The 19992-nt window shown below is 55.1% G+C and overlaps 1 protein-coding gene across 3 annotated transcripts; it reads right to left on the bottom strand.

Moving 5' to 3' along the window:
• Window positions 1-655: 655 nt before the first annotated feature.
• Window positions 656-18420, bottom strand: LEMD2 (LEM domain nuclear envelope protein 2). Of its 3 annotated transcripts, none has more exons than XM_082664459.1 (9): window positions 17584-18420; window positions 15826-15866; window positions 12537-12612; window positions 9352-9428; window positions 8371-8450; window positions 6569-6714; window positions 5486-5587; window positions 5306-5408; window positions 656-2148 (listed from the first exon to the last, which is right to left on the bottom strand). In XM_082664459.1, the coding sequence occupies exons 1-9, from the start codon at window positions 18389-18391 to the stop codon at window positions 1998-2000; spliced, it is 1584 nt and encodes a 527-aa protein (XP_082520585.1). In that variant the 5' UTR covers window positions 18392-18420; the 3' UTR covers window positions 656-1997. The 3 variants fall into 3 exon arrangements, with proteins under 3 accessions (XP_082520585.1, XP_082520587.1, XP_082520586.1); XM_082664461.1 differs by having other exon boundaries at window positions 18269-18384; XM_082664460.1 differs by lacking the exons at window positions 15826-15866; window positions 17584-18420 and adding an exon at window positions 14500-15791.
• Between the last annotated feature and the right edge of the window lie 1572 nt (window positions 18421-19992).

Below are 19992 nucleotides of genomic sequence, written 5' to 3'. Positions count from 1 at the left end.
TGCCAGCAGCTCGCCCGCTGTGCCCCCAGGGTAGAGGCAGTGCTGGTGGAGAGCGGCAGGACCCCCAAAGCACTCCCAGCAAACCGCTGCCTCCACTGCAGGTGGGGGACCCCCACGTGTCCCCCGGACTGTGCTGTTCTCCCCAGTGACCGGCCCAGAGGAGACAAGTCTGCCATCGACGTCAACCTCCTGCCTCCCGGGAGACACCGTCAGCTGCCGAGAGGCCTCGTCCAACCTCACCCGCCTCTTCCTTCCTCCCCCTCCCAGGGCTGGTGCCGAGCACCTCCAGGAGCCCCTGGGGCCTCGAGGAAGGCAGAAATGGGGCGGGAGGAAAGAGGCTCTATCAGCCCCCACTCCTTGCCACCCACAGGAACCAGGCGTGCATCTTGCGAGTTCACCCTGCAGGGGAGGTCGTCACACCGTGTTATAAACGTGGAAACCAAGGCTCCGAGGTATGTGGTTTGCCCGAGAACCCGTCACAGGGAGGCCGCTCCCACCTTCTCTTCCAGCTGACCTCTCCCGGGCCAGCGCTTAATGACTCAGGAAGTTGCCTCTCCTTACACATTGCTTTGAGGGAAGAGGAAAAGAACCACGGACGAGAAACACATCCATTTTTAATAAATAGTTTATTTATCCAACAGTTTCAGCCCTGACAGTGAAGCCTGTTGCAGTTTCTTCTTCTGGCTGGAGCCTGATTATGAGACTGTTGCGTTGCCACGGCGCCGGCGCTCGGATTCCGGCCCCGCCGATCACCCAGACATCAGAGGAAATGAGAGAGAGTATTGCTCAAATGAGAGAGACTGGCGCTTTATTAAGGAAACAAAAAAATACCAATAAGACCAGAGAGAGGTGCTTCATGCCTTTTGGAGGCAGCTGTTCCGTCTCCTCGGCTCGCCCCCTCTCCCGCCCGTCGCGGACGAGAACTTGTGGAGATGCTGCTCTAATGGAGAGGCTCCCGGCCCTTAACTAATAAGGTCCCCGCGTAGGTTTCCGGAGGTCGCTCCGCCTGTTGGGGAGGCTCTGGCGGGCGGGCGGGCGAAGGTCCGTGCAGCGGGGTCGCTCCCGGTGGCCGGCAGAGGGAGGAGATGCGGCCGCACCCAGCATACTGAAACCACTGGCTGAAGTTCTCGCCAAAGTGCGTGGGGTGGGGAGGCGTGGTCGCCGTAAACGAGGCAATCTTCGCCCATAGGAAGTGCGAGGATCCCCAGGTCCTGGAGCGCGATCCGGTGATGCGCCGTGTCTGCAGGCCTGGACTGGGGAGGTCGCCTCCGGTGGGGCCGCCCAGATGGGGGCTGGTGGCGGCTCGACCCTCCTCTCCGCTCCGGGGGGCGCATCGTCGCCGACTCCAGGCTCCTCCTGGGGCAACCCTAGCTGCTCATTCCTCCCGACCTGAGGCCCCGTATGTCCGGGGCCGCGTGTCTAGACAGTTCTCCTACAATACTTGTTCTAATTTCTAGCACCTTACCCCTCCGGGGTAAGAGGCCCAATCCAGCTAGAGGACAGGCTTTCTCCCCTCACCCTTGAGCTCCCACGTAACACCCCCCGAAGGCACATGACCAAGCTGCTCCCCAACCCCTGCCGTCCCAGCCACCACCCCGACCCACCTCCCACGGGCGCGGGGCCCACCTCCCTGCCGCGTGCTCCACACACCCAGCTGCACACTTGCTCTGCAGGGGCTCATGGCTGCTGAGCTTTTATCTTTCCATGAAAAACCCTTCTCCCCTTTCTGCCAGCAAAATGGGGCAGAGAGGATTGGACCAACGCAGAGGGCAGCTGCCCACCTGGCCTTCTCCCCTGGCCTTTCGAGGAAGCCCACGCTTTCCTTCTGAAAGCTCATCTCTGAAGAGTCTCACAGAGACACCTTTGGAACCAGGGTCAGGAGGAGGGTGATAGTCAAGGCAAGTGTGAACTCAGCACCAGCAGGATGATGGCCCTCTCACGCCCCTGGAGGGGACTGGCCGGGGACAGGCTGATTGGGAACAGGCCCCGCCCAGGGTTTATCGCTCTGAGTCAGAGAAGGAAGAGGGCTTAGTCCATCTCCACACCAGCATGTCTTCTCCGGCCACGCGGTGGGACTCTGTCTGGATCCGGGATTCGTTGGAGGCCAGGAACTCCACGGCCCGGTCCCAGACCCGCTTCATGCGTCTCCTGCAACGAGGGATGGGGGTGCAGGCTCAGCAGGCAGGCGGCGCCCTTGGCCGCTGTGCCCAGCGCTGCCGAGAGAGGCAGGCTGGTCTCTGGATGCCCTCTGTACAAAAGGGGGCACAAAGCTCCAAGATCCCACACAGAATTTATCTGCGGGAAGAAGAGCGGTCAGGTACTAACTGGACTCCTGCAGAGGAGAGAAATTTCTTGGGCCCCCGAGAAATGATTCCTCAACATTCTCTGCTCCAAAAGCGTTCAATTAAAGTGAGCTGAAAGGGGCTGGAGCCCCCCCCCCCCCGCAGGTGTCCAAGTGGGAAGACTCTTGCTGGGACCCATTACTGCTACAGCCCAGCCGGGCGGCACCCCTCTCCAGTGCAGGCTGCATTTTAATGCCTCATGTGGGCTAATTAGAGTGGCCACTGGGCTGTTGAGTCCAGACTCCACAGCACTTCAGGGGATGGGGATGAACTAGGCATCCAACCGGGGAGGCCAAGACGCTGGGGCTGCTTTTGGAACCTGAGCCACCAGGTAGGGCCCCTTCGCAGACACCAGAGTTCCTGCTCTGCCGGATCCCTGGGGCCTTGCACCCCCTCGGACAGCCCCCTATTTCCTCGTTCCCCCTCCAAACTAGACAGCAAGATTCCAGGGCAGTGGGGGAGGGCTGCTTTGACACCTACACTTCGGTGAGCCCCGGCCTCCTGTCTGACTGCAGACCACTCCCCAGCGCCCACACGTGCAGAGCGAACATGGGTACGTGTGGAAGCAGGGGGTTCCGCTGGGAGTGCGCAAATGGAGGGAAACTCCCAGGGTGGCCCATGTGTCAGGAGGCAGAGTGGGGTGGTGGGGCTTTCTTCCCCGGGCGGTGAGGTCCTGCTGCCAACCAAACCCCACGGCTGTTCAGCAGCCCCCACCCGGCTGGTCTGGCCCTGGCCACACAGGTCCTGGGGGCTGAGCCCTTCACACCGGGTCCCTGAGGGGGGGCATTGGCACTGTGTGGGGGCCGCGGCCTCATCCCCAGCCCCCTTCCCAGGCCGCCCATTACCAGGTGATTACAAGCCGCCCCCGTGTGCCTCCCTGGACAAGCTCTTCAGATCTCCCCCAACCTCCCACAAGCGGGCCCTCACCCACAGGGCAGTATGCCCACGCAGGGCCCAAAGGAGCTGATGGGTCCTTATGAGTCAAGAGCTTGGCTACACTGACCGGGTGGCTGAGCCTCCTGGGTTCACGGACAGGGGTCCAGACCCTGTGGGGCAGCTGCCCGCCTGCAGTCTCTGCTGATGCACAGAAGCCGAGGTGTGGTGGCTCAAGCCCCCGATAAGCTGCAGTGCCACTTCCTGCTCTTATTAAAATGACCATGCGTGCTGCCCTTTGATGAGGGCTCAAGTGCTCCGTGCTGCCTCGGTGAGGTGGGAGGCCACCTCTCTGACACCCTGCTCCCCTTTCCTTAAGACCTGCCACTACCTAGTGGCAACACATCTTCCTTATGCATCTTGTCTTCTTTCTCCCCAGAACCAATGCTCCAGCAGGGCAGGGATTTTTGCTTCTTCCTCTCCCTGTCTCCGCATGACCCAGTAGAGTGTGGCATGCAGTAGGTGCTCAATAAACATTTGTTGAGAAAATGAATGAATGATGGCCTCTCTTCAACACAGCCCTCTGCAAGGCAGTGGGATTATCTGTGTTACAGCTCAAACAGGGCGTTACCCATGGTCACATGATGATGAATTCTGGCGGGTCCAGGAATTAGGGGGGAGTCTGGATCTACCAGTGGCCTCCCCTGAGAGCTGGAGGGCTGTGTGCCAGACTCATGCTGGGGACCAACAGCTAGCACAAGCCCCACACCGTGGTTGGTCTGCTCTAAGCTTCCTGCCTGCCATTGTCCCGGGGGTGGGGTGGGCATGAGAGTTATTAAGCATTTTCACGTTTAAAAGGGGCCCTTAAATGCTCTACTCTTCCAGCTCCTCTTGGGTTGACAGAACAGGGTGACCTCGACCACAGAGCCTGGCACTGGGAACACAGAAGTGGCACCAGCCCTGGGTCTCTGAGCAGGGTCTTAACCTCCCTGTGCCTCAGTGTCCTCATCTGTAAAGTGGTGTCCTCAATGTACTCCCTCCAAGGGCCATGCTGAGGGTGGAGTGAGTGAGCTGCACCTGTGCAGGGCTCGGAGCAGTGCCCAGCTCACAGCGAGCACCCAGCAAGGGTGAGCGCTTAGCACCATCCGGAGAGGGTGGCATCTGGCCAGAGACTGTGGCAAAGTCTGAGGTGACCCCGCAGTGGGCCCTGCTGGCTGCCTCCTGGGACTCTGTCCCCCGACTCTACCCTACTCCTGGTTTTGTCAGGGATCTACCCAGCATCCGCAGCCCATTTGGAAGGTGGTCCTGGAGTCGTGCATGAAAACGGCCTGCCAACCCCTCCCATGAGCCATGCACCCGGGAAGCTGACCCCATTCACTGCTGTGAAACCATGTTTCCAACTACGTGAGTGTGCCTTTGTGCATGGAAACTAGACCGTGATACTTTAGATAAGATGTGTTTCTGACTGTACACCATGGTTAAAAATGTTTGAAAAACAATCTCTTCCTCCTTGCCAGTGACTGATTCAAGAATAGACAAGTAACCAATTCTGGCCAGTGGAGCCTCAAAGAGGTGTGTCCCCGGTGGCTTCTGGGAATGTTTTCCCTTGCTCATGAGAGCAACAGGTAGCCCATCTCTCCCCTGCTGGTTGTTGCAAGGCAGGTGTTGCTCCGGCTAGCTGCTGGCCACCATCCTGTGACCACCAGGAACGCCAGCCAGCCAACAACATCCAGAGAGCAGGACCATGAGAATCACAGAGCAATGGAATCAGAGCCCTTAATGTTCTGTGCCTGGACTTCCATTCATGGAAACCCATCAGGTCCTTCCCTGCAAAGCCCCGCGGGGAGGGGAGGGGTCGGGTCCTAGGGTTGCTCCCCAAAGCACCCCAAAGCGCCATCTCTACAGAGGAGCGGTACCGTGCTTCTGTACCTCTTGTCTGCACTCTGCCTCAATAAGCTGATGGCAAGAGGTGTGGATGGCGCCCCACCTCCCGCGATCCTGGGGCTGAACTGCCCCCCCTCCCCACATGACTGACTCGAGGCTCTGGGCCTCCTTCCGCGGCACTCAGTGGGGTCCGACCCGGGTCTCACCGGCTCTGTGGCGGGATCAGGGTGTCACGCACGTGTAGGATGCCCACGTATGGGTAGCGCTCCATGTCCTGCTCCCAGTCCACGTAGTGGTCCTGGACCACATCTGCAGGACAGAGGGCACTGTTTAGGGTGAGGACCCTCTAGCAGGAGCCAGCAGCCCTTTCACTGGGGGCCACGCACCTATAATCTTCTTCACCATCTCATACATGGCCTGCTCTTCCTCTTCCAACTTCCGCCACCGGTATTTCAGGAGGATCAGGAGCCCCCACAGAAAGGCCAAGCCTGGGAGGGAACACAGCACTGTTAATCATGCACACCACCTTCCCCGGCCAGGCGCCCACTGGCTGTCTCACCAGGGCAGGTCACTGCGCTGGAGGCTGAGGGGGTTTGAGTACCTACTGTGTGTCAGACCCAGGGCTAGCAAGCAGGAAACGAAGGACTGGGAAATGCAGAGGGAGGACAGGCTATTAAGTGATCATCTTCCTCCCACTGGCTGTCACCACAGAGGCCTCCCGAGCCGTCTGGATCTCGGCTCCTCCCAACCTCATTCTGGGCTTTCATCTCCTCCCTTGTGAACCAGAACACGGCGTTTCATACATATATACATGCCGGGGCCTTTGTATTCCAGATGCTGCTGCCGATAATGATGTCTGTGCCTGCCGGCGTGGGGGAGGGAGCCGTGTGCACGCCCAGACGGCCTGTGATTTGTAACCCAGCTCTCTCTGCAGAGCTGGTGGTTTCTGTGTCACGGCCTTTGGCCTTCAGAGACACCCCGAGGCCTCTGCTCAAAGGCAGCCCCTCATGTCGGAAGACTCTGCTTTGCCGCTCAGCACCCTGGGCCTGCCTGCTTTCACTGGGCGTCTGTAGCTCCTGAGGAGGTGCTTACATTGTTCAGGGAGTAAAATTAGGCCAAGCTCCTGCTGGGTCTCCCCCTTGGAGCGGCCTGCGGTCTGGGGTGCCGGAAAGGACAATGCCCACCTCCAGCCCAAGCCAGCACCCTCTCGGGGATGCTGATGACCCCCGGCCCCAAATCCAGGATGTCTTCTAGTTATCTTCCTGCTCCAGCCACCCAGTCTCCAAAGGGAAAGACGACCCGGGGCAGAGGCTGACTGGTTCATCTCCTCAGTTTCGTTAGACAGACCTCAGGTTCACTAGACAGAAACGAACTCCGAGAGACCGCATCACCCATGCCCAGGGTGTTGCTGAGCTGGGCTCCCGGGAGGCGCAGTGGGAGGGGCAGGGTGACACAGTGATGGGACTTACACCAGAAGAAAATGAGCACATTGGTGACGGCCGTGAGCAGGGCGCGGCTCAGGCGGCAGCCGACACCCATGCGGGGTCGGGCGGACTCCAGGCAGACCACCTTGTCCACCGTGGTCACCAGCTCGGACGGGTCTTCCCCTTTCAACCTGAAACAGGACGCAGGGCTGCAGACACGTTCAACAGCTCTGAGGAGCCGTCGTATAAGCCTCACTATCAGCAGGAGGAGGAGGAAGGCGGGGCTCTGAGGTCTCCACTTGCTTATGAAAAGGACTCGCTATCCTGGTTGCACTCTTTCCAGAAATTTCCCACGTTAGCTACTTAGAAAGAATAAAACTTTAAAGACGGCAGCAGGCTTGAACCCCTGCCGCTGAAGTGACGCCTCCCTCTGTTGGGCGGAAGATTAAAGTGTAAACTGGATGCCCCCCTCCCAGCACAGAGAAATGGAAATGTTTACGGAATCACCGGCTTTGTGCAGCACGGCAAGAACGGAAACAGAGTCTGGGAGGGGGTGCCTTTCCTCGGTGATGAGGAGGCACATAAGCTGTTTACGTGCAGAGACCATGGGGTGCCGTGAGACTCAGGAGCACGAACACCGCCAGGCTCCTGGAGGCCAGACCCCAGCCCCAGAGAGGAGGTGTCAGGACGCGCGGGGACGCTGCCGACACTCCGCCTTCTGCCGGCGAGGCAACAAGCTCCTGGTCTGGATTGCACAGCCGAGTGGCTGGTGCCCAAACTGTCCGGATTTCTCATGACCCACTTTTTTTTTTTAAAATTGAAGTATAGTTGATTTACAACGTTGTGTTAATTTCTGCTGTACAGCAAAGTCTCACGACCCACTTCTAACACTGGTCGTGGGAGCCAGGCTCAGCTCCCCACAGGCCACCCTCCTCAATGGGAAAAGGCAGCGTCATCATTCCTCTGCGTTAGCAGCTTCAGTGCACGCTGCCAAGGATAAAATCCGTGTTTTCTGCCTTTCCAACACACAGGAAAATCGCTCAGCCACTCAGGGAAGCTTCTTTTTTTTTTTTAAGCCAAAGAATTTGAATCGTGCCACGCATACAGTCATCAAGTTTTAGGCTGAGCTGCCCGAGGGGCTTCTGCTGGATGCACTGCTGATGGAATCAGTAATTTGGGCAGATAGAGAGGAAGAGAACAAAACCCTAGAGTGTGCTTTAACATCAGCAGCTGTAACCGGAACAGAGACCCCGACAAACCCTGAAGGGTGGGAGGGGGCGATGAAGCGAGTGTCTCTCCAGCAGGGGACTCTGGTATCAGGCAGTGGCTGGTGCCCACCCGCCCCTGGGCTGAGCAGCCAGATAGGACCTTTCAGGAAGGTGAAGGGCACGCTGTCTCTGCTAACTGTGCTCACCAGAGACAGAAACAGGTGGAACTGCCCAGCTGGAATAAAACCCAGTCTTTCCTTTTGCAATTTCCATACTGAGTGAAACCAACATTCAGAATCATTTCATCTACAAATGAAAACTAGCACCAAGGAAAGGAAGTGCAAAAAAATGCCATCTCCAGCAAACTGTGCGGGGCCCGTGAAGGAAGGGGGCACAGACTGAGTTACCTGAAACAGGTTTAGCTGGACTGCCAGGCGATCACCCTGACACCTGGATTTTTGTCTCATTTTGAAACTGCTCCTTACACTGCATTCCTAATGCCTCTCCTTCCGCTGCCCGGCTTCAGACCTGGCCCAAGATGACTTGGCTGGGAGACCTGCCCTCTACCTCCCGGCCTGAGACACCTTGATGGGCGATGACAGGGCCTCAGGTGCTTCTGGACGCCCCGCCCACACTCACCAGATGCCCACGTCCTTGTTACTGTTCAGTATCCAGGTCAGTGCCGCTTCAAACTTGGCGGAGGAGCTGCCGGTCACATTCTGTGGGAGGGGGCGGGAGATTAGTCCTCCATCTGGGCGGAGCAGTTGGAGCGATATTATTCTGCTGCTAGATTAAGGAAGCCCTCTCCATGTCCTCCGCCTGCCCCAAAGCCCTGTTCTGCTAAATGCCCAGCAAGCTGGCAGGAAGGAAGTCTGTAGCTGATGATACCAGGGAAGAGGCTATAACCAGAGGAGGTGATGCGGAAACACACACAGGAAAACAATGCAGGTCTGAGACAGCAGAAGCATGTAATTTTCTCAAGGACTGAAGCACCAGGCCAGAGAGCTGGCAGCTCATCTGCAGTGAGATGAAAGAGTGTCGGGGTGGGGGCCCTGCAGCCAGTCCCGGCTGTGTGGCCTTGGGCAAGTCCCTCCCCTCTCTAGGCCCCAGGTTCCTCATCTGTGAAATGAAAATTGGACGAGGTGACCCCTTAGGTTTCTGCCAGTTCCAAAAATCTGTAATTCTGTCATCCTGAGGCCACACCGAAAATCAAATGGACTCAGAGCAACCCAGACGGTAATCCTGAGGGGAGAGAATGACAGGTTAAATGTCTTAAGGCTGCTGAGAAGGGGGGAAAAATGAGTCAAAGGAAGGGCAAGTCACAGGGCCACTTAAAGAAGGGGCAGCGGCAGCAGCCCACGCCGCTGGTCAGGGAGCAGCAGGTCAGAACGAGCTGCGGCAGGCCTGGCTCTGGCTCACCGCTCACCTTGGGCCCAGTCACCCCATCATTGCCTTAACTTAAGGTAGCCTAACACTCAACTGAGTTAAAACAATTTTTTTTTTTAAAAAAAGGGAAAGCAAACACAAAACAAAAAGGGAAAAAAAAACCCGCAGGGCTTGAGGGATCAATACAAAAGCACCAGGACCTCCCGGGAACGGAGCGCACTGCAGCCTACTTACTGCTATATATTCCTGGGCTTCCATTACAGGAATGCATTTGCTTTTTAGCTTCTCTGGATTTCCACATTCAAAATTACCTAGGAGGGAAAAAACACACATTCAAGTACAAAGAAGAGGTGAAAAAGATTTACCCTGAAACCAACTAAAAACTGCAGCAAAAAATCAAGCCATCAGCTCTGATGTGGAACATGTGGCCCGGCGGCTCCAGCTTCTGTGGGGCATCTTCACTCTGCAGCAAGATCAAAAGCCACTTAGCTTGGATCGATTCCAGATCATTAAAACCTGACCTGCAAAGCAGTGCAGCGATTTGCATTAAATGACTAAAAAGCTGCCCAATACCAAGGTCTGTTTGCAGCTGATCCCTAAAAGGATCAGACAGGCAGCTTCGGAAGGCACTGGGATGGCACTATAAATAAACGCAGTCTGGGAAAAGAGAAAGGCAGGGAGGCTGTTGCATTGCAGGGATTTTGACCCATGACACAGGCAGGCGACCTAGAATGCCAGGTTTTGAGGGGCCCTAGGGAGGGATGTCCAAAATGCTCCGTGGAAGAAGGGGTGTCTGTGTGCTGGGGCCCCGATATGGTGCTCCAAAGCTCTCTTCTGAGCACCCTGGGTGGCTGGCTCCCACCTAGGATGGAGCTGGGAGCCTCCCCCTTAGTCCTGCCCAGGCTCCCAGGCCTGGCCCAAGGCCCAGCCCCTCTGAAAAGCCCCCATCCCTAGGGGCCTCTTGTTTAGCCAAATCGGCTGGACTTGGGGCCCTGCCACAGCCCTCGGCTCTTGATTACCCACGGTGGCTCCCCCACCAGGTGCTGCTTCACCACTAGACCCCTTGGAAGCAGGGACAGTGCAGGGCTGGGGCCGTACAAGATCCTTCACCCCCATACACGGCCTGACTGCCCTTGACCTGGCACAGCCTGGGGGCTGCGATGGCCAGTCTGTGCGTGTGCTGGGGAGGGAGTGGCTGAAGATAATATTAAAAAAATCTTGAGAATGAACTGAAGCCTGCCCCTCACCCCCTAACACAGCCAAATCCTCCTATTTCAAAGTTGATCTCGTCCTTCTGGGTCCCCTGAGAATCAGCTGGCTTCTCCCGTGCTCCTGCCCCACCCAGATCACCCTGCCCTGCTTAGGCCTTCCAGGACCACTGCCAAGGTCTCCTGGTTTCCTCCTCTCCCCTTTCTCATCCATGTTTGGTCAACAAAGCTTTAAAACGATTCTGCTTAAATTGACACCGCTCCACTCAAACTGCTGCCACATTTGCCTCCCTGGCACCTGGCTCTCCGTCCATCACTCCCCTGCTCGAAAGCCTTCCCGGCCCTCACTGCCCTCAGAAGGGACTCCCAGTGGCCTGGCAACCATGGCCAGCCAGGGTGGGACTCAACTGGCCTTTCCAAACTCCATTCCCTCTGTTTCTCCTTCCTCCTGAAGCTGCTTCCATCTCTGACCCTATAATTTCCTGCCTCTCTGGCCCCACCTTTCCCCCACAAGTACGTAACTAATCCCACCCGGGCTTCAAGGCCTGGCACAGATGCCACCTCCCCTGTGACGCTTTCCTGACTACTCTAGCTAAAAGGCATTGTGCCTCTCAGAAGTTCTGGCCTCTTGGTTCTCATCCAATGGCATTTTATACCACTCAGTGGTCAGGGGGGTAGGTAGCCTATCTCTTCTACTAGACCACAGGCAGCCTGTGGGCAGGATTCTGGGCTGAGTCGCCTTGTGTCCTGCAAAGGCCAGCCAGTGCCCTGTCCATAGCTGACCTCCAGCAGGAGGTGGGGGGAGGGAGTATGGCTGAGTACAGAGCCTGCACGGCCCTGCGGCCTGTCTCACTGAGACGCATACCCTCAGGGCTGCCCCTGCCTGGCTTGTGGGAAGACGGTGGGTACTAGGCCCCTTGATGGCATGAGCCAGGACCACACAAGGAGGGTGGGATGGAGGAGAACTGTCTACTAGGATCCATGGTTTAAGAGCAGAGCTTCTCGACTTTATATCCTGGGGGACTTAGTAAAATTCAGACTTTGATTCAATAGGTTTGAGATGGGACTAAGATTCTGCATTTCCAGTAAGCTCTCAGGTGACACTGATGTTGCTGGACCTTGGACCACAACTGAGTCACAAAGGTTTCAAACACCCCCTCAGGCCAGAATTTATATGCCAAGCACCTGGGTCACAGATGACCGTGATGCTCTGAGCCCCAACTCCTACCTCTCCTCCGAGGAGCTCACAGAAGCCTCCCTGACCACCCCAGTCTCCCAGCAGTCAGGAGGGAGGAGGCGGCAGAGCTGAGGCCCACAAGACTGGCCCTGAGGACTGAGGGCCCAGTACAAGTCCACCCAACCTTGACTTCCCGGCGACAGCCTTAGACAAGGGTTGGCCCTACAGGTGAGAGGCGCCCCTTGAACCTCCCACAGACTGACGTCTGGTTCTCGAGTCGAGTACACTTAACACAGGCACAAGCCCTGAGCTGTCACCCACGTCATCTGTGATTTGGAGAGCCTCCTGGATGCCAGGTGTCGGGCAGGACACAGTATAATGCAGGTGCCATCTCTGGCCTCAAGGAACATGTTTACCAAAGAAAACAGTGGGGGAGCCTTCTGGATGGAGGAGATTTCAGGGGGGCATCTAGAGAACAGCACTTGGCTTTCATTTGGTTAAGAAAAGACAGACCCAAGATCATTCAGTCAGATGGGGAGACTGAGGCCCTGAGATGTCAGGGACTTGTCCGGTGTCCCACAGCCAGATGGGGACATGGGACACTAGGGCCCAGGAGGGCGGGCCAGGCCTGAAGGTGCTTGGCCCACCGCTCAGACCGCTCCACCTGCAGAGGCCTCTGCACCGAGCTGGGCCGACCACCTGGTACAGGGAGGCCCTCCAGGTTGGGGGACCCAGACTCTGAGAATACCTGAGGGCTGGGCCCTTCCAGTGCAACACGGACCCCCAGAACATTAGGTGGGGGGCATCCCAGAGAAGGGGGCACATCTGCTAAAAGGCCTATGCACGTGCCAGGACCCCTGGGATCCTTCAGGAACCTACGCGTTTTGCCCAGATGCAAGGCTTAAACAAGATGCGTCTGTGGGGAGGCGGGGAAGGGGAGACTGGGCTTCTGAGCGTGTCTTCTGGGAGATGACACGGCATCTCAGCCCACAACCCGCTCATGGGGAGTCTTGGGCCTCGGGAGACCTACTCACCCGCTTGGATGGCCAGGAAGTTGTACAGCTCGTGCAGCACCTCCAGCAAGGCCGCCTTCTGCTTGGTCTGACAGAACTGGAAGGGCACGGGACAAGCGGTCAGCAAGGAGGGGTGGGTGAGGGGGGCCTGTCTGTCTGATTTTACCGTCAAGGACTCAACAGCAAGGTACACCTCATACTTTAAAACAACAATGACAACAAATTCTGCAAAGGGGTGGGCCCAGGGATAGGGCCGATAAATACTGGGTTAACTGACTGAAAAGAACACCATAAAAGCAGAGGCAGATGGACAGCAGACACAGTAACTAAGGGTCCACCATCCTGGAGGCTCCTGGGCCTCTGCCCCGTGGTCCCCGTTGGAATAAAGGCCGTTGGTGGGGCCGTGGAGCAGGGGCGGTGTGGTTGTGGGGAAATGCAGGAGCCCAGCCTCCTCAGAGGGAAGCGCAAACGCTGCACGGCGCAGTCTGGTCTCCTCCGTGGGCCACTCCTGTCCGTTTCTGGAGAGCCAAGTGTCTACAACCTGCCGTGGATGGTCTACTTTGTGGATTATCTGATGCAAATGTTTAATCTTAGACTGCGTTTCCCTGGAAATGGAAAATTTCGAGCAATCTTGCAACTGTAGGGAGAAAATAAATGTCCCCTGTCTGAGAAAATCAGAATATCTGCACATGTACTCCTTCAGCACCTGTAACAGTGGGGACACCGTTTTGCTAGACTCACTGGATTTGGAACATTTAAAAAAGACCGCTCTTCCTTGAGAGTGGACGACAGACCGGGTGCCATGCTGAGTGATCTACATGTGAGGGAGCACGGCGTCCTCGCTGCACTCCTCACTGTACCCCAATTTCTCAGGTGAGGGGTCCAAGGTTTAAGACCTTAAGTGGGCCACCAAGAACCCACAGTTCATAGTAGATGGTGGAGCCACTTGGAGTGTGGCCTGTTGACTCCAAGCCCCCACCCCTCGAATTCCAGGCCTCTTCTGGGTTGTCACTGGGCAGAGACCTGCACTGAAGTCGAAGGTCTGGGTTCTGGACCCGGCTCTGCAGCTACAGAAGGAACCAAGGTCGTTTTCCTTCTCGGGGCTCGTTTGTTGCCCTGATCTAATTTGGTTTCTAACGGTCTCAGAGGCCAAGATTTGTCCCTTCACATGGCCTAAGGACCCTAATGCCTTTACAAGGTATGAAATGATGCGACCAAGATTTATGCACATGACTATAAATGTCCAGAAACAACTGACGTGCCTCCTAGTAGAGTGAGAAACCCCAACTACTTTTTAAATGCTATTTAACAATATGGGAAAAGTTGATAAGTAAGTATCAAATGTAACTAAATACATAGAGATCCCAATTCTACAGACACACATACACAGAGAGATAAGGTGAGAAGGAAATGCTCCCAAAACGTTCACGGTGATTATCTCTAGGTCTCAGAATCACCAGCGATTTTTGTCACATTTTTCAAATTTTCTAAATATCTATTATTGTCGCAACCAGGAAAAAAAAAAAAAGCAGTAGCAATTAATACTGTTCCAAACTCACAGACATTTAGGCAAAGCAGGGCTGATATCACCTAAAGGACAGAAGGTACCAGACAACGAGACAGCCTGATTAAGACAACACACCCACTCCCAGCCCATCCCCAGGGTTTCAGCAGGACAAAGGCAGAAAGAAAAACAGAGTCACAGTCAGCTGAGAAGGGAAAGAATACGTGTATCTGAAACCCAAATGCCCCTCTGGGTTCTGGGTGAGCTTGAGCCACACAAGGAACGAGACCCAGCAAGAAACTCACCCAAGCTGAGAAGCACCTCCCAACCCGCCTGTTCCTGTGTCCACCCACCACGAAGGCCAAGGGTACCCCATAAAATCTCAGCTCAACAGAGCCCAACACTGCAACCGAAGGGAGCCTGTGATGTCGTGGCGCAGGCCCTGCCTGTCTGCTCGCTGAGCAAGTCTTTAGCGAGGACCTGGATGGTGCCCGACTGGCTCACTCAGGTGGGGCCGGGTGCGTCCAGCGCAGAGGAGCACCCCGGAGCTTATCTCATATGTCATTCCGTCTTGGGCCTGATACACTCAGAGGTATGAAGGACCAAGAGACAGAAACCAGGGAACCCGTTTCTAAATAAAAGACAAATGAAACTAACATCACCAGAGAAGTCTTACAGAAAAAGTATTTTTGGTCCCTGTTTTTGTTTTCAGTCTTCAAAATTCTAGTTTCCCCTTCTGGCCATTTTCTGGGCCACTTCCTTCAATCATCAACTGCAGTTTTTATGATAGAAGGCAGATTATAATTATTATGAGTCTGTTTTTACAAAACAATAGGGAAGCAAAGACATCTAGTGGATGAAAGCAATAAATACGTGTAATAAAAATACCCCCCAAATATGACACAGCAGAAGCCAAAGGGAAATAAAACCAGTTGTCTGCGTCAGGATGCCCCTTCGTTAACACAGGTAAGAGAGTCAACGCAGGGGCCTGGAAATGACCGTGGGTGGTTACTTTCCCAGCCCCCAGGCTGCCAGAGATGCGCACTCAGGGCTCAGGGAGGCCAGGCGTTGCACACTTAATAATTAGACTACTAAGGCATGCCCTCTGGCAGCACGAGGCTCCTCCTGGCAGGATTTATGACCTGAAAATGTACTGCCTGGTATCTTCCCCAGACTACCACCTGTACCGGAGCACCCCAGCTCCTCGGTAATGCTGCTTTCATGACTCGTAAATGGATGGGGCTGCTCACCTTCCCCAAGTATTATTTGTAGGGAACATTAAAGCGTCATAAAACAAATCTATAGACTAAGAGGGCTAACTCCACTTCAGATGTGTTTAAAACAACTCCCTGATGACCTTTCAAATCAGAACAGCATTTTCAGAGCCACAGACGTACAACTGGAGAATGTGGAATTGAGAACCTGGCCTCCTGATGCTTAAAAAGCTGCCAGCCCTTCCTCCTGAAGCGAGGGGAGCTTGTGAGGTCCCTCGACCACAACCTACTGCATCCCCCCAGATCGACTTAGGCAGAAGATTAAAGTCCTTAATGCTGCGATTGATGCGAGAGTTCCCGTAACAAGCCGGGGGTTGCATCTTGGAAGGTCAATTCTCTCTGTTTCAAGTACTCCTTCACTGCCACAGTTGAGTCTAACACATACATCAGGGAACACTACATGACTCTGATACATTACAGGAAGCACTCCTGACAGCGATCCTATTATCATCTTTTTGTGGGCAAGTTTACCTCCTGATAGAGGCCAACATCCTTGGGAGGAAGAACAAAAGCTAGAGAAACTCAAACTCACCTCATCTGTTTTTGTCTCACAGTCCACTGGCAATAATTTCACTGAGACCAAGAAAAGAAACAGAGGAAATTAAAAGTGCGGGTTGTGGGAAAGGGTACAAAAAGGGATCACTCTCAAAATTCAGGGTAAGTAAAACATTACCAACATAAGGGGGGGGATTAGAAAGATGTCATCTAAATGAGGCATTTAAAAAATGCGGACAGTAAAAAACGTAAGGGGTTCTCAGTCTTGGATTAGGGATTAGTACAGTTGTGTTCTAATCCCGGGGGAAAATGATTAGCCTCAGGATAGTAGACAGCTATTCACTTAACCACTCTGAACCTGTTTCTTCATCATAACATGGTGTCACTGAAGCCTTCCTTGCTTAACTCAGACTTAGTCTCAAACAAGACAACACATATGATGGTTTTATAAATTGTACACGTTATGTTAAACAGGGATTAATACTATCATGGGAGGGGAATTCCAGGTAAATCCCAGTATCTATCCAGGAGCTATTGTCTTAAAGCATCTCAGCAGTGAATACAACAGTATACCGTTTTTTGATGTCACCAATGTAAACAGTTATAGTTAGTACCAGTATGGTACCATGACACTCCTGGGACTACTTAATTTCTCTAGCAGGTGGATTAAACTGCTCTCATAATCAAGAAATTATTTGGGTGTGTGCACGAGCCTGGGATCCTCGTGCCCACAGACTTGTTTATACACCCAAATATCCATCTGCTGCAACAGCTAAGACATAATTTAGCCTTTCCCTGCATTTTGGCTGTTCCTGCTAGGTGTGGAAAGACCTGGCCTGGGCTAGAGGCTGGGAATAGTATTAATCACAATCATTCTTTACAAAGAATATTAAAAGTCAGTGAACTACAGTCATTTTATACTTAAATTTATAAAGAAATGGTCTTTGTGCTGTTTCCTATTAGCCTAGAGCCCAGAATTATGGAAGAAGCAAATTTTCCTTTTAGGAAACACGAACGCTTAACTATTCGTTAACACACTGTATCCTGCAGACTTCTTGTTGGTATGTCTTATCACGGAACTATCTGTGGACAGAAGCATGGCTGGGAACATCCCTTGAGTCACGGGACCCTCTCTTTTCACACACCCCAAGAAAGTGCTGCAGTGATAAATGCCATCATTTACATCAGTTTAAACTATTTAAAAGGCTCTTCCACACCTGTCTCAGAGGCAGGGCTAGTATAATCCTTTGACAAATGAGGGTCCTGTGGTCCAAAGAAATGGAGTATGTGGCCTTTTTGGTGCTGCGAAGTTGGGACCCCAACCAGAGCCTATCTGTGAGCCGTGATACCTGGGGTGCCTTCAAACGGGCACTAATGTGTGAAAGAGCAAGAAATCAAAAGAGAAGAAAGAACTCAAAAGCAATGGGGGTAGACCTTTAGAGGGGTGTGTCAGAGGGCTTTCTCTGGAGAGGGAGAATAAAAGTGACCACAGAAAGATTGCTTCCAGCACGTGGTTGAAAGGGAGATTAGTAGGGAGGGCTAGGGCAGAAAATGAGAATAGGACAAAACGAAGACAGAAATTACTGCAGATGCAGGAATCCCAGCCCTCTCCTCCCATAACTGGAGGAAGAAAAGTCAAAGTTTGGAAGGAAGAAGATGGCCAGAGACATCTGACAAGGCCCGGGAGTGTTCAGCCTGGTGCTGAGAGGACCGGGGCGGAGGGGTGTGGGGGGCGGATTATCCTGGTGGACACACGCGCGCTCAAGGCCCTCCCCTGCGCCGGCCCGGGACGTACTGTTGTCCTCCGCCTCCTGCGGCGCCGAGGGCTTGCCCATCTTCACCCAGAGGATGCCCAGGAAGACGAGCAGCAGCCCCAGGCTGGCCCAGAGCAGGAGCCGGGAGAGGTAGCGCTCCAGCCGCCGCCCCACCTCGGGCCGGGCCCGCGCCGCGCCCGCCTGGCCCGCTCTCGTCGCCCGCAGGCCCGGGCGCGGGTCGGGACCGAGGAGGGCGGAGGACGGCCGCACCGGGGCTGGGGACGAGGCCCACCACCGACGGACTCCGTGGCCGGGGCCCGGCACGGCCCTGTCGAGTGGCCGGCAGTCCTCGTCCTCCTCGGAGCTGCCCCGGACCGAGGCGCGGCGTCTGAGCTGCGCGGGGCGGGGGGGGTAGGCGAGGCCGCGGCTCCTGGACCAGGAAGCGGCGGAGGCCCCGATGTCGCCGTAGGCCCCAGAGGTCGCGTAGGCCGGGCCCGAGGCCGGCGGGGAGAGCCAGGGCTCCGACCGCAGGGAGGACGCGGCGGGCCGGGCGCGAAGCGGAGCCTCCTCGCGCAGCCGGGCCTCCTCCCGCAGCCGCTCCTCGCCCCTTGCCCGGGCCTCCTCCCGCAGCCGCTCCTCGCCCCTTGCCCGGGCCTCCTCCCGCAGCCGCTCCTCGCCCCTTGCCCGGGCCTCCTCCCGCAGCCGCTCCTCGCCGCGCTGCCGGACCTCGCCCCGCAGGCGGCGCAGCTTGTTGCGGTAGACGTTCCGGGTGGTGTCGGTGATGGGTCCTGGCTGGAAGCCCAGGGCCTGCAGCTCCCGCCGCAGCTCCAGGTCCGAGAGGCCGGCCATGGCCAGGACGCCAACCCCCGCCTGCCCCCGGCGCACACCGGACCCGGAACTGTTCCCGCCGACGGCCGCGGCGGAGCAGGCGGGGCCCGCGACGGAGCAGGCGGGGCCCGCGCCATGTTGAGAAGGTCGTTCTTAATCGCCATGTTGAGAAGGTCTGAACCGCCGTGTGGGCGGGCCATGATGAGGAGGTCAGAATCAGCCTCCAAGGCTGCCATGTTGGGGAGGTCTGAGGGTTTTGGGCTTTTTGTTTTTGTTTTCCTTTTTTATTTCCCACCTTGCTCAGTCCTTCTCGTCTGTAAGAGCAAGTGGTGTTTACCTCTGAATCCTTCTCCCCTTGCACAGTCCCTGGCACGTGGTAGGCACTCGATAAAGTCATGTTGATTTAATGGATGAATTACTTAATGGTAAGAAAATATTGCCTGCCATATCAGTAAACTAGGGATCTAGCCACCACGTTACAGTCACCCCCAATGATGAGCCCTGAGGGAACTCAAGAAGGAAACAAGGGATGCCCGCCATCTAGCAGCCACTTCCCACAGTGCAGCTTGAGGAAACTGAATGAGAAAACAGAGGATTCTGGCCCTAGATAGCTGAGGTGCATGTGAAAGAATGGTTTAAGTGAGTCCAGACTCTTGCATCTTCCCATACATAGAAAAGTGCTAAATTCCTTGAGTTATCTGGTTTTCTTTTATTGACAGTTATCTTTTGTTCCAACTACCTGGTGTTATTGCAAAAACTCCTATATATCCTGACTGCCCCTCTTCCCCTTGGGAACCGTTTTCTCAGTGTTATCTGAGAGGCTCTCTCCCGGGCTTGAAGTCCTAAGAATGTCTGCTGAATAAAACATAACTCTCAACTTTTAAGTTGTGCAATTTAGCTGACAATGGTGAAAGACAAGCACTGCCGAGAGTGGGGAGATGGAATCCTTTGCCTCTCTCTGCACTTGGGGACCAATGCGTTCAGGGAAGGGCTTTGTTTGGGTTGTGGTGTAGACCCCAGGCACGCTCTGGGACCTGGTCTGAACTAAGGTCATGGTCGGCAGGCCTCTGTGTTTTCCTGGCTGTTCACTCACTGACATTGAGCCCCAAGGGGCTGCAGGCCCTGCCCTTGGCGAGATGCTGGCAGGAAAGGAGCTCCCACCAGAGGAGGACACTGCATCCCATCGTGGGGGCAGAAGAGGCAAATGCCCTTGGGCTCTTAGGGGCAGTTTGAGCCCGTGCGAGGAGGCCGTGTGGCCGGATGGTGGGATTTTCATAAGGAGAGATAGGTAGGAGAAGACCCCAAGATGTAATCTTGTGTCACCTGTGGATTTAGGTAGGGGGTTCTTGAATCCAGACTCCACCACTATTAGACGTGCGATCATATCCAATTAACATTTCTAGCCTGTTGGCCAGTAAACCTCATTGGATTGCTGTGAGGATTAGAAGAGGTAATTTGTATAAGGTGCTCAGGACACATGCTCCATAGTGTTTGCACTTAACCCATTTGTGTGCAGCATCAGTGCTGTGTAGAACCTCCCACCCGACAGAGAAACCCCTAAGGAAAGCATGGGGAGTGGTGACAAATGGAAGTAACACTGTGGTCTTCCTTCTGCCTCCCAC

The sequence above is a fragment of the Grampus griseus genome (genome assembly GCF_964374135.1).
Source record: "Grampus griseus genome assembly, chromosome: 10".
In the NCBI taxonomy this organism is placed as follows: domain Eukaryota; kingdom Metazoa; phylum Chordata; class Mammalia; order Artiodactyla; family Delphinidae; genus Grampus; species Grampus griseus.
Note: the sequence above shows the minus strand (reverse complement) of the source record. Positions and strands in the feature narration are given on the sequence as shown.